The 14,101-nt window shown below is 41.5% G+C and overlaps 1 protein-coding gene across 1 annotated transcript in view; it reads right to left on the reverse strand.

Moving 5' to 3' along the window:
• The window catches only part of usp43a (ubiquitin specific peptidase 43a), a gene marked incomplete at both ends in the record, with an annotated part of 159,835 nt that overhangs the window by 85,217 nt on the left and 60,517 nt on the right, over positions 1 to 14,101 (reverse strand). The window contains one exon of the mRNA XM_079999519.1: positions 11,876 to 11,979. Coding sequence (XP_079855645.1) covers positions 11,876 to 11,979 — 104 coding nt within the window. The remainder of the gene's footprint in view (positions 1 to 11,875; positions 11,980 to 14,101) is intronic.

The following is a 14,101-nucleotide window of genomic DNA, read 5'->3' on the forward strand; positions in this document are numbered from 1 at the left end:
GAAACGCCACTGGCTCACAGAGCTCGGAACTTGTGCTCAAACCCCACAGGCTCACAGAACTCAGTGTCTCAGGAGGGCGGCTCCTCCCTTTTAAACAGAGCATCAGGAACACAATGAATTAAGAGGTATGTTAGGATGGCTCGAATGCATAATTTAAATGGTATTTTCAGCAAAAAACTTCAAAAACATGTTTTGGGGAACTCAGGGACATAATAGACATAATAGTTTCACTTGAAGTAAGAGAATAATTCAATTTTAAGTGATTTTTGAGTTTTACTCCGCTACATTTCAAAGAAAAAACCTTGTTTTTTTTTTTTAAATATAATTTTCCTGACCAAATAGCACTTTTTTTAATATGCATCTGTATAATCTGCAAGTTATATCTATATTTATTTTATGAAGTTGTATAATAATTTCGTAAAGAAGATTCAACTAGGTGTTTGATACCAAAATACTAACATAAAATAAAATGTACTTAGTAAACCACAGGGTTTATATATTAAGTAGGCTTTTGCGTTAAGATGCTAAGACTTAATTTTGAACAAGTTCTTTTACTTACTTCTAAGAGATATTTAATAAATGGTACCCAGGTCTTATTTAATGCCCATGAAGTCAAATCTTGAATAGAATGGACTGACACTGTTGTTATGGACGAAAGTGAGATGGTGAAGAACAAATCAAAACAATAGGAAATCATAAAGTAATGGCAAAAATGGCAATATAAAGTACAACTCAAAATGAACAATAAACAATATAAATAAATCTGCAAATAAAAATAAAAAATAATCACAAAATAAACAATAAAAAGAAAATATATGGCACACATAAAGCCTTAATATTTACAATAATCTAAAAATAAACAGTAAACAAAACAATATAGATACAATACAGGAGGAAGGCATATCGCTTGAGTGAAGTTTGTGAAATATGCTTCCCACACACTTTTTATTTAAACAAACCATGTACCAAAATAGACTAAAAGAAGGTGGACTGAAGTTTGATTAAATATTCACCTTGCAGTCACTTTGTGTCTCACCTACAATATAGGAGCTGTAGGTTTATTTATGTATCTTTTCTCACTCTGGTATTAAGTCTTTCTCCGTGTGGCATAACGAGCGCCTGGCTCCGCCACCCGAGCGTAAACCCCATCGCCGTCCTCTCCAAAGTCATTTACGGCGCTAAGCCCAGACGGGGGAGAATGTCAGGCAGGACTAATGGATCAGCAAACTGCGATCAGGATGTCAACACAGAGAGAGCGAGAGAGAGAGAGGAGAGAGAATTTTGCAAGCATTGCCGTATAAGAAGAAACAGGGTGAGGTGTAGGTGTGTAGTAGAGTACAAACTTTATTTTCAGAGCACAGTGCTCTTATTGCTTGGAGGTAAAGGTTGGTTCAACACAGCTTATTGCCATCAGGCAAGTCTTTCTGCTGGAGGGGACGCACGCACACGCACACACACACACACACACACACACACACACACACACACACACACACACACACACACACACACACACCCACACCTCTTCAATCCCTGCGCTTGCAGTAAGTCTACCCTGTACACCAGGGGTGTCCAAACTTTTTTCCACTGAGGGCCGCATATAGAAAAATATACGAAGGGCTGGGCCACACTCACTAGAGGTGAGGTATAGGCCTAAATCACAGCTTTCCATTAATGAGTTTTCACTTATTTTGTTACAAAAATGGTTGGCAGCACATTCTCAAAACAGCAGCCTCAGATTGCTTCTAAGTCAGGATGGTGATCCCTCTTCACAGCCCTGTTTAAAGGGGAAGAAATAAGGGGAAAAGGGGATGGGTATAGTTCAAGCTTGTTATGTAAATAAGTTATTGGGCTTGTTAACACATCAACTAACGTTTGTTATAAAAGGTTATCAACTTTAATTGATTGAATTTATTTAGTCATTGGGTTTATTAAAACATGAATACCGTATAATATATTTTCAACTCATCTATAATGGGAACAGCGTTGCACTCAGTGGGAGCAGTGATGCTGCGCTTTGGACTGAAGGATGGCTCGCAGGTCAGGAGTAAGTTTGGTGGTTGAGACGCGAAGGACATCACAGATATGGCTGTCGGTCATTTTGGTTCTCAATCTGCTTTTGTTCAGAGTTAACAGAGGAAATGTTTGCTCACATATGTATGTTGAGCCGAACAGACTCATCATTATTTTTGCGTGGCATCTCATCAGAGGAAGCTTGGCCTTTTCCAAGCTCCGGTAGAAGTCGAGTAGGGAGAGAAGCTGATGCTGATTCTTCAGAGAATTATCACACTGCATTTCGATGAGTTCTAATTGCAGACTCTTCCGCTTCTTCTGCATCCATAGGGAAGGGAGTCAAGAACAGATTGATTTCTCTCTCGATGATGGAAGCACTGACTGAATTCTGTCATGAGAGATGTGATCACAGACACATACTTCCCCTTTTTAGCAGAAAGCTTGGCCTTTGGAAAAGCAAATTTGATTTTGGACAGTGTGGAGAAGTGTGCAACATTGAAGCTGCGTAGTTGTGTCTCAAAGAGATGGCGCTTCACACAGAATGCTTTCTTTTCACATCAGAATGGTAGAGTAGGTCCCCGTTTTCAGCATCGACATCAGATAGGAAAGCTTGAAATTCTCTGTGGTAGAACCCTCATGCTCGAATTATGTTGACAGTTTTCACAACAGTGCTCATCACAAGCCAAGCTGGACTGTCTTGGCACAGAGGGCTTCTTGGTGGATGATGATACAGTGCATTTTAACAGCCTCACCTAAACTCTCTTGCACCTTGGCGCACACCATAGAGGCCATTCCTTTGCACTCGCCTGTCATTGCTGGAGCCCCATGTGTTGTAACGCCACACAGCTTGTCCCATTTAAGTCCCATCTTGTCAATTGCATCTGACACAGCCTCAATGTACTAACCCGTTGTTGTGCCCCTGAGACTCCTAAGATCAAGCAGCTCCTCCGTAATGCCATAGTTATCGTCAACTCCCCGCAAAAAAAATAGCATCTGTACTCTCATCACATGCAATCGAGTAAAAATCAAAAGCACAAGCTTTATCTGATACTTGATGTTTGAAGTTAGCTAACAAGTCTTTTGATTCGCCGCACAACTGTGTTTCAGTTTCAAAACACTTGATTTGTGGATAATTTGCTTTGTTCAAGACAGTAGCTCCACCTACTGGTAAAACTAAGAGGTAAAATACAGTCAAGCGCAAGTTTCATGTATGGGCCATATTTCATTATATTTTTATAACTCGCTGCGGGCCAATTACAAATGGACCATGGGCCACAGTTGGCGTGCAAGCCCTAGTTTGGACACCCCTGCTGTACACAGACAAACAAAGCCGCCATTAAGATGGGGGAGAGGTTTGCTGTTGACCCCTGCTCCATTAAAAAGCTACTTCTGTATCATTATGGCCCTCTGCATTATTCAGCCTGGCCCTTGGCAGCGACGCACAACACCTCTCGCGAAATAAAACACACCGCTGGCCGGGACACGCCGCTATGTGCGACTAATTAAACATATTCAATATTGACTGTGTAAAAGTGTGTGTGTTTGTGTGTGTGGTAGGGGTGAACATATAGGTTATTACGCCGACTCTCAGTAGCGATGATGTAATTTTGCAAATGTGAGTTTTTGTCTGGACATATACATACAGTTTATAGATGAAATTTAATAACACTGCGTTTAATGCGGCAGTGTAGCTGTGTGTGCATTTCAGTGTGTGTCTTTTGTGAAGCACGGGCATATGGATAATTGCAGCAGCTGAATAGCGTTTCCTTGTCAGTGTAAATCATCTGGCAGCATTCAAAGCCACATAATGTGAGAAAAAACAGAAGGAAAACACTTCTAAGCCTTCTCCAAGCCTTTCAAAATGAATATAAAAAGGAGAAGAAAATAATGTGTGTGTGCGCGCGCGCACACGCACTTGGGAGTCTATGGGTCTGTGTTGGTAAATGACAAGTACGTTTTTTTAAAGGGGAGTGAGATACATGCATTTATAGTTATTATTTAAAAAAAGATATGTATTTTTGTTTGTTCACGTATGACTATTAAGTTGAAACACGTTTGTAAATTTGTTAAAAATGTCAGGCAGTACAACCATAAATAAAGCCTTGTAGGCCTTTCCACCGTCTAAAGACATCATCTGACAATTTGGAAAAATTGGTTTCAAATAAAGCGTATTTTATAGAGATCTTTCTATTTACGCGTGTCTTGGTATCTAGTTTGATTTGGACACCAAAAAAAAGCGTTGTGCCATTAACCGTGTCGAGAAAGATTTGAGTCGATCTGTTCGTTATAACCCCATGTCCAAGTGAGACGCAGTGTGTGTGTGTGTGTGTGTGTGTGTTTCTGAGGACGGATGGCTAGAGAAACGACAGCCGATCTGATAATGTCATACTCACAAACAAACCAACAGGTGCTGTCGGAAGGGCAGAGCGTCAGCGCAGCATTTGATGGACGGATGGAACGAGCGGAACAATGGTGATGGATAGCGACACCCGCCCCCGACGTTTTTTTCTGGGAATTCAGATGGGAAGCGTGGCAACTGCGGTTGGAAAACCGAAACATGCAGTTCAGCTTTAAGAGATCCATTGATATTATCTCCCCCCTCCCTGTATTTATTCGCCTTTCCGAGGCTAGAGGGGGAGGTCAAAGTTCAGGAGAGACTTCCTCATAACTGCTCCAGCCTACTTCCCTGTGTGTCTGAGAGAGAGAGAGAGAGAGAGAGAGAGAGAGAGAGAGAGAGAGAGAGAGAGAGAGAGAGAGAGAGAGAGAGAGAGAGAGAGAGAGACATGACGGTTGATAGTGATATGGGGGAGTGAGAGGGAAAGAGTGCGTGTGCTATCACACATGACTACATGCCAAAGACATCTAGGTTATTATCCAAGACGAAACACACACACACGCACACGCACACACACCAGTGAGTTCTCCCAGGGAATGGCCTGTGGGCTCAGATCTCTCGCTCTCTTCCGGAGCCCTCTCTCAGTGGATCTGAGAGGGGGGGGTGGGGACGACACTTTTTCAATTAGCCGACCTGGGATCCACGGGGAATAGCGGGATCCGCTGGGATGACGCTCGCCTCTAAGCGTTTAATCCATCGACCGTTAATGAGGCAGCAGGATAATCCCATGACTGAGCGGCTGGTTAACCCCTGTGCCGTGGCGCTCAATACTGTACCGGGATTCAAGGATGACCTTTTTATCGCTCGTTCTTGGTTCTCGCGAGCAGGGAGCGGAATTACACATGAAAGGACTTGAGGCTTTCCTGCGTCAAAGGCTGGGGTTTTTGTTTACTCCCCCGATATGCCTGTCTGGCTGAGCCAGGCGTGGCAAATTTTATCAATACAGCTCACGTCTTGTACAGGGAAGACTAACTGTAATATAAAGGCAAGTATAAACTAAAAATACCAAAAAGCTAAATGTAATATACGTCAAGACTGCGAGGCCGCTTGAAAGGAAGGATTAATAGGTTTGTAAAAAGGTGAATATGAATTATGATTAATAGGCGGGCGAGAAGAGAAATGCTTTCAGTCTCCTTTTTGGGGATGCCATGAGGCAGTTCATACCAGCGGTACAGGCCTATTAAAACAGCTTTGCCGAACTTTGGTCTCGGCTCGGGGACGGCAAAAAGGCCAGTTCCCGGAGTAAACATCGAAACTGGCAGGGACCTTCCTATCCAATGATATTGAGCGTTTGATTTGGAATGAATCGTAATACGAAAAGTATTGTGATTTTGTAAGTTGCAATAGATAGAAAAATAGAAAAAAATTTTCAATATCAAAATGATTTTCAAAATATATTTAAATGGTGTTAAATGGAGCCCATTGAGCGGGTGTCTCTCCCACAATACCAAAGTCCAGTTGTCCTGTCCTGTTTTCATCACCTCATATTTTGTCATTAGTAGTCGCAATAACGCAGTCACAATCACTACTTTCTGGACAGATTTCCAAGAGACTCGGCAATAACTATTTGTAACTTGTACGAGCGGTATGGACAACGGCCTTGTGTTTTCGACAGGGATTGACAGGACCAATCTGACAGGCCGGCGTGCCAGTGCCACTGTTGACCTTTCTGTGTTTCAACGGAGATTAGCGATTAGCAACCAATTCCCTGCACAGAACCTCTGACACAAAAGAGATTCCCATGCAAACAGAAGCTGAATATACTGTAATTATGTTACCTACAACGACATCGCTGGGGCTTGCCATTGCTTGGTCTTTATTGCCAAATAGTTGTGGACATTGAGGGACACCGTTTTTCTTTGACACGCTTATGGACCAATTTTATGCAATTTCATTGTGAATCTGACTGGAGCTTATCAAGGTCTTGTGCATTCTTATCTATTTTTCTACTTTCCTATCCTTACAGAAACATGCGCTTTTAATCATATAGCAGCTGCAGTGATTGCACTCTTTTTACGTACAGAGCCACCGGCCCACCTCACTCCCGCAAAAAGTGCATCCGCATTCTCATTCGAGTCAAACCTAAATGACAAGAATCTCGGTTGAGAAGGCGACATAATTTGCGTTTGTGTTTTGTTTTTGAGGCCAGTAAAAAAACTCAAACTATAGTAGGAGCCACTTGAAGAGGCCTCTTCCAGCTGGTTGACGGCCGAATTGCAACCAGCTTCTAGTCAGCTTCCAGCCAACCACCATGCGGTTCCCAGCCAGCTGCCATTCGGCTGGAACTGCCCCTCCTTCTCATGTTTCCTGACAGGGCATGTTTAATTTAGACTGTAAACGCGCTCATTTATACAACTGCAGTGTGTCGCCATGAGATGGCACTAACGTCACAAAAAACATAATCACATTCCCGAGAGATTGCAGATTTTCACCCCTAACCCTAACCCATTACCTGAGATATTGACCCTTGAACCCTGACCAGAGGTCATCTTTCAAAGTTGATTGATTTCAATTGATTTTTTGTCATATGAATAAGAACAGGTCTTAATGCTTTATTTGAATCTACATGTTGCACAGCTTTTTAATTTCATTACATTACATTTCATTTAGCAGACGCTTTTATCCAAAGCGACATACAATTGTTCAAACACCGACGGACGTAGCCATCAGGAGCAATTAGGGGTTAAGTGTCTTGCTCAAGACACTACAGCATGCTAGCAGGAGGAGCCTGGGATCGAACCAGCAACCTTTAGATCACTAGACCACCAGCTCTACTGCCTGAGCTACCATCCATCCTAGCTACCATCCCCTACCATCCCCCATCCCCTAATTTCAAAAGTTTATGGTAAAATACTTGATAACAATGCAAGCATCATTACTAGTAATGAGATTCTTAGTCTCAGAGCCAGCTCACCTTTACATAATACGTAAAAGTAGGGTTTAGTAGTGATTAAAATAAAACAGTATTTAAAAACAGAATTTAAAGAGTATTTACAGAGTTAAATTTTAAACAAAATTTAAAAGCCTAAAAAAACGAAAGAAGTAGTGTAGTATAAGTAATATAAAAGTATTTACCTCAAAGAAAGAAAGTAAAAAGCAGACAATAATGACAGTGAGTCGACTTGATCGTCGGCATCTTAAATAGTCGTGGGCCACAACAATGCAGTGCCATACTGAATGGCAAGATAGACACAGTATTGTAAGACAAATACTGCAATGTACTACTAAGAGGAAAGACAAAACAGGTATGCCATGCAAAACTTGATACATAAAAGTGACTAGTTTTAACATTTTACTAGCCTCTTTTAAAGTAGCCAAGTGTGTGGATTTATAGGTTCTAGTCTTTGGCCAATGGATTTAAAAATTTGGGTTGTTGAACTATCAAATTTTTATTTTACTTAAAATAATTGTGAAATATCACAACTAATTTCTGCATTTGGGCTGCTCTGTCTGAGAAACGATTTCATTTGTTTAACCAGCCAATGGGTTCTTAACCAGCCAACGCCTTCTATACTCTTCAGTTTTGACCAGGAACCATCAGCTGCAACACTGAATGTTACTTCAGAGGAGATAACCGGGACAGAGGTTGCCAGAGCAATCAAGAGCCTCAAGAACAACAAGGCACCGGGACTCTATGAGGTAGCTGCCGAGTTGTTGAAGCACGGCGAGGAGGTCGTTGTGGAGAGCCTACCCGCTTGTTCAACATGATCTGGCATGCAGAAGAAGTTCCTGCCGATTGGAGACGTGGGGTCATTGTGAAGCTGCCGAAGAAAGGAAACCTCGCAGACTGCAACAACTGGCGGGGCATCACACTGCTGTCTATCCCTGGCAAGGTATTCTGCAGTGTACTGCTCCAACGCCTAAAAGAAGAGGTGGATAATTTCTTGAGGGAAGAACAAGCTGGCTTCCGGGAGGGAAGGTCCTGCTCCGAACAGATCTTCTCTCTTCGCAACATCATTGAACAGTGCCAAAAATTCAAGACACCCCTCATGATCAACTACATCGATTTCAAGAAAGCTTTCAACAGCATCCACCGGGAATCACTGTGGCAGATTGTCCAGCTGTATGGTGTACCACCCAAATACGTCAACAACCGTATTTGGGTGGCTCAACCGAAGACTTTGACATCGTCACCGGAGTAAGACAGGGTTGTATCCTGTCACCCTTGCTTTTCATTATTGTCATCGACTTTGTGATGAGAAAGACCGTCACTGGTGAAATCTTCGGCATCAAGTGGGGAGGGGACAGACTGGCCGACCTGGACTTTGTGGACGATTTGGCTCTGTTCAGTCATACCCACCTTGCACTCCAAGAGATGACCAACAACCTCCATAAGCATGGGGAAAAGGTCGGCCTCCCGATAAGCCAAGAAAAGACCAAGGCCATGACTGTCGGACAGGACCAACACCCTCCACCTCTCACTGTAGGCGAACATGACAGAGTACGTTGAGAACTTCACATACCTTGGAAGTAACATCTCAAATACAGGAGACGTAGAGAAAGATGTACAAACTAGAATCGGCAAAGCTGCAGGAGTATTCCAATGGCTCCCCAACATCTGGTCGTCCAAAGCCATCAATACGGACACCAAGCTATGCCTCTACATGTCAGGGGTCATCCCAACAGCGACCTACGCCTGTGAGACGTGGATGAAGACAGCCAGCATCACCAACAAGTTGGATGTCTTCCACCGACGATGCCTCAGATCCATCTTGAGGATCTCATGGAGAGATCACATCACCAACGAGGAGGTGATAAATATATGACCATTGTATGGCCTACTTTCTGAAGCTATTGATTGATCGGTACAGGTACATTAAAAGGGACCTATTATGCTTTTCCTTATTTTCTGTCATATATAATGTTACAATTTCAGATGTTCATATTAGAAGTGTCAAATAATGTAGTAAACTAAGGACAAAGCAATCACAGTGAACAAACACTCAGGCTTCCGACTGCTCTGAACGCTCCATTTCCAAAGGTTTTTTCTACTCTCTGCACGAGCTGACGTCATCACATCCAGGATTTATTTATATCGCCATCTGCTCCATCCCATCCGCTGTGCGTTTCCCCAAACAAAACCAATACAAATACATTTTTTATGAATTTATTTTATTTTCCAATGTTAACATGAAACTAAAAATCCCCACCTGCGAGAGTCCAGGTGCATCCTGGTGCGGTGACAAGTCTGAACTAACATTTAAATGAGGCCTTGTAGATCGAATATGAGTGGAGAATCAGCAACTCGATTGCCTCAAGCCTCAATTTACTTCAGAAACAAATTTTAGTGTATTGATAATGTGAAAGTGACAGTGTGTGTGTGTGTGTGTGTGTGTGTGTGTGTGTGTGTGTGTGTGTGTGTGTGTGTGAAAGTGACAGTTTACCAAGTAAATACAACAGAGCCTGGAGTAAAGCTCAAACCCCATTGGCTCAGAACTAGGGGCTCGGCTGCTCATTCACAATTAAAGCTACACACACAGAAACAGCCCGTTTTGGTAAGGTTAAGGATGGTTTAGAGCCATGTAAGTATGGTTAGAAAGCATGATCGGAGTGGTATTTTCAGCAAAAAACCTCAAAAACGTTTTGGGGACCTCGGAAACCTATATCAACAAGTGTAAAAAGGAGCATAATAGGTCGCCTTTAACACCTGGTCGTCTAATGGTACTGTGTGTGATGCAGCATTATAAGACCTATGCAGCGATGGGTGGAGTCCCAGCTGCATTATGTATGATAAATAACACACTTAGATCCTTTAGAGCATATGTGTCAAACTCAAGGCCCGCAGGCTAAATGTGCCGCCACGTCATTTTATGTGGCCCACGAGAGCTTAAAAGGTCTGATTATCTTATAATGCCGATCATGCCGATCATGTTAGGAGAAAAACCGGTATGTCTTTTGTGTTATGAGGCAGTGGCGGTTGTCAAAGAGTACAATCTACGTCGGCATTTTGACACCAAACACGGAGCCAAGTATGCCAAAGTGAGCCTTCAAGAAAAACAATAAATGGTGCAAGAATTAAAAGGCAAATTGCGATCGCAGCAGGATGTGTTCAAGAGAGCCACAAGCATTTTCAAAAACCAAATTGAAATATATTAAAATGTATTTCAACCAAGAACAAGAATAGTTAAACTGTGTGCAATTTAATGATTGTGCTTGCATTTTGCTTTGTGTTTGTTATTTTCAGAACATGATCAATGGATGAGGATGGTGGAGAGGGGATTTATGTGGTGTGTTAAAGGACAGACAGCATCTCCTCATCAACTTCACCTTAAAACTGGACCAATATAGTTATGAACTGAGACAACCCTTGTGTTATTTTGAGTTTATTACATATACTACGTTATATGTGTAGCAATGTATTTAGTGTTTGCAGGTTTATGTGTTTATGCAGACAAATGTTCACTGTAATCAAACCATCTCTCATTAGTTGGATGTATCCCCTTGCAAGGCTGTATGCAGCCATTTGTTTATGAAAAATGCTACACCTGTCACACATGTTCTTAGCAGCTCACAATTGTTGGTTGGACCGTTATTCTGCCCCTCTCAGCTAGGACAAAAAAGTTTTGAACAAAGTTAAGTCATAACTTGTTATTTATCGTTATTCACTTGGATAGTTTGATCGTTGATTAATGGAGTAATGTGGGTTTCATAAGCTGACAAATTAAAAGGATTTATGTTATAACAGAGCAATAAGCAAACATTTATTTTTACATTTATGCAAATATATATGTAATATTTGTAAGTTGAATAATAAAAATCCAGAGTTATTTAACATTAAGGAGTAGTTGCATTTATTTTACATTAAGCTACATTTATACTGCCTCAAAGTTACATCTGGCCCTTTGAGGGCAACCATTATGCTGATGTGGCCCTTGGTGAAAATGAGTTTGACACCCCTGCTTTAGAGACTCAAACTACTCTTTATAGTGGAGATTTACTGTGGAGTTACACATTTTCTTGGTGAAAAACTTAACTAACTAAAAACTATTAACAACAAAGTAAACAACTTGTTAAGGTTCTCTGGCAACTCAAACACCGTTTAAATGATGACAAATAATCGCTAATTCAGTTGAACCACGCAGAGGTTAAGACCAGTGATTTGCAGCCTTTCACACTGTACATGAAGCACCCTCAATTTGATGCGCATTAGGCCACAGAGCCAATTTGATAAGAATTGTCTCTCAGACTTCAATCTGAGAAGATTTTTATTGCTGGATATGATTTAGTCCAAACTTCCACACCTGTTTGTACCGTAGGTAGGGGGAATAGCAGTGAAACTATGACCAAACCAGTCATTATTGTACATTCTCTAAGGGTGCCAACATCATCCAAATTATATAATGGTGAAGTTTAACTATTAATAATTTTGCTGAGGACCCCATGGAACCTCTTAAAGGAGGTTCCAGGGAGTAGCGGGAACCAACTGACCCATCTAGTTGACAGACTAGTGCTGAAGCCTCAGCTCACCTGTACTGTGCCTGGAAGTGTTCCTGGACGAAGCTGTGACGGACACCAGGCTGGTTAGCATTGGCTGGGCTTGGGGAAGAAACATCCTCTACGGCAGTGGGGCCCTAGAGAGAGAGAGAGAGAGAGAGAGAGAGAGAGTGAGAGAGAGAGAGAGGAAGAAAGCGACAGGGAAAGAAAGGAGAGACAAGTTATTTAATCATTTGCAAATACTGATCAATTGCCACCGCCTGTGCAGTGAAGCGCATGAGTGAACAGGAAGACGGGCGGCACAACCCCGGAGTGTGTTTTTGGGTCAAGGACTCCCAAACACACGCTTGAGCTCTTTGAAAAACACCCCCCAGACGATCAAAGGGAGAGAAAAAGAGAGAAACTAGAGGCAGAAAGAGTTATTAGCTGGAAGAGAGAGCTGATGGGGGTCTGCAAAAGAGAGAAGAGATGGCTACAGTGAGGGGGAGAGAGAGAAGGCTAAACAGAAAGAAAGAATAAAAAAAACCCTGAGATCTCACCTTCGCAAACATTAAATGTCTCAGTGTAGACAATTCAGGTGACAGTAAACCCAAGTGCAGTGCGCAGTAGTCAGAGAAAATAAAAGGGTGTTCCATCGCATTACGTCCTGTGTCAAAAGTGAAAGTGCAGAGGGAAATTTAATCTGGGAAGATGGGAAGCCTGAAATGGTGATGAAATCTAAATGAAGAGATTTATCAAATGGTTTGTCAAACAATGACGCTCATTTTTATGTACCTGTAATCTTCTCGTCATGCCGTCTCCAACAAAGCTGGAGACGGCATGACGACTTCAAAAGTTACTTTGGGAATTATAGTATTCCAAGGCCATATTATAACTGCTAATTAATGCCTGGTTATTGTGATTGTCAATGTCTTAAAGAAAATGGATGTGGCCGTATACACAATCACACACATGACAAGTTGAGTATGTGGGGAAAAACACAAAAATGTGAGGGAGGCAGCACTTTTTTTTTTTCATATAATCCCATATATTTTCCCATAATCTAGATGTAAAACTTTGGTTTAATTTGTAGTTTGTCATTTGAAATTTTTTCTCCTAACACAACTGGAGTAGAACAGAAATATCAAGAAACAACGGATCCAAAAATGAGCAATATGTCTATAAAAGCCAAATAAAATTGACCAGGGGTGGGCTTCAAACACAAAATCTTGGCTCATACCAGTTCAACAGCGAGTTACTTATCTACTTTGGGTTCTGGAATCACTGACACAAAAACATAAAGACATGACCAAACTGATGTTTGTTCAAGAGATATTTTCCAAAGAGAAATTTTTCCCTATAATTCAGCCTTTATACATGAAAAAGAATACTGCAAAAAAATGAATTGGTTTAGACTGATGTTGAATATAAATTAACTTTTTGAGAGGAAAACAAATTTGGGGGCAAGAAAGAAGAGGCAAAATGATGGATGTGTGAAAAAAAATGGAAGGCGCAAATGAAGGCCCCTAGAGCAACTCGTTGGAAGCACTTGTTTCCTCTCGAGAAGTTAATGGACAATTTAAAGGCCCTGCATGAGTGATAGAGATTGGAAACCAGGGGATTCATGGGCACCTGGGGACCACACGGCGGGGGCTATTTGAAGTCAACTTCAATTTCCATCTCGTGCTGGAGAACATCAGTCCGCTCAGGGTAAAAGGAGTTGGGTTGCCGAGTGAAAATAGAGACGTTAAAGGTCTAAAATATTTGTTTTGTACTTTGGTGCTGTTTCTGAATATGGGCTATGCTACAGTAGGTTGGATTTTGACTCAATTTAATTTTAAGGTTCCTTCAATATATTTATTGTCCTGTTGAATTGCAGCTAAAACAGGGTGAAATCAAAATGAAAATAAATAATTAAAAAGTGTTGGACTTCCTTTTCAGTTTTTGATGGAATCAAACAACCTGAAATTGAATTTGCATAAAAACATAGGGGCATAAACAACTGGGGCAAACACATGAGGCATAGACAATTATTGTCTATGCCCCATGTGTTTAGCTGGCTGTTAGCAAAACTAATGCCTCCAGTTGAAAGTAGTTAAAGAAATGAACTGAAATTAATGACTACAGAGATCATTTGTGGGCAAAAAGGTACAAAATCTAAAGGCATGCACATTTAATGAAGTCTGAGCAAGGCAATTATGTGAGAACCCCCATTCGCTTTCTCCATGGAAAAATTGCTTTGGACTCAAGACTTTATTTTGGATGGCTGACATAAAATTT

Source organism: Zeus faber (assembly GCF_960531495.2).
Source record: "Zeus faber genome assembly, chromosome: 4".
NCBI lineage: Eukaryota > Metazoa > Chordata > Actinopteri > Zeiformes > Zeidae > Zeus > Zeus faber.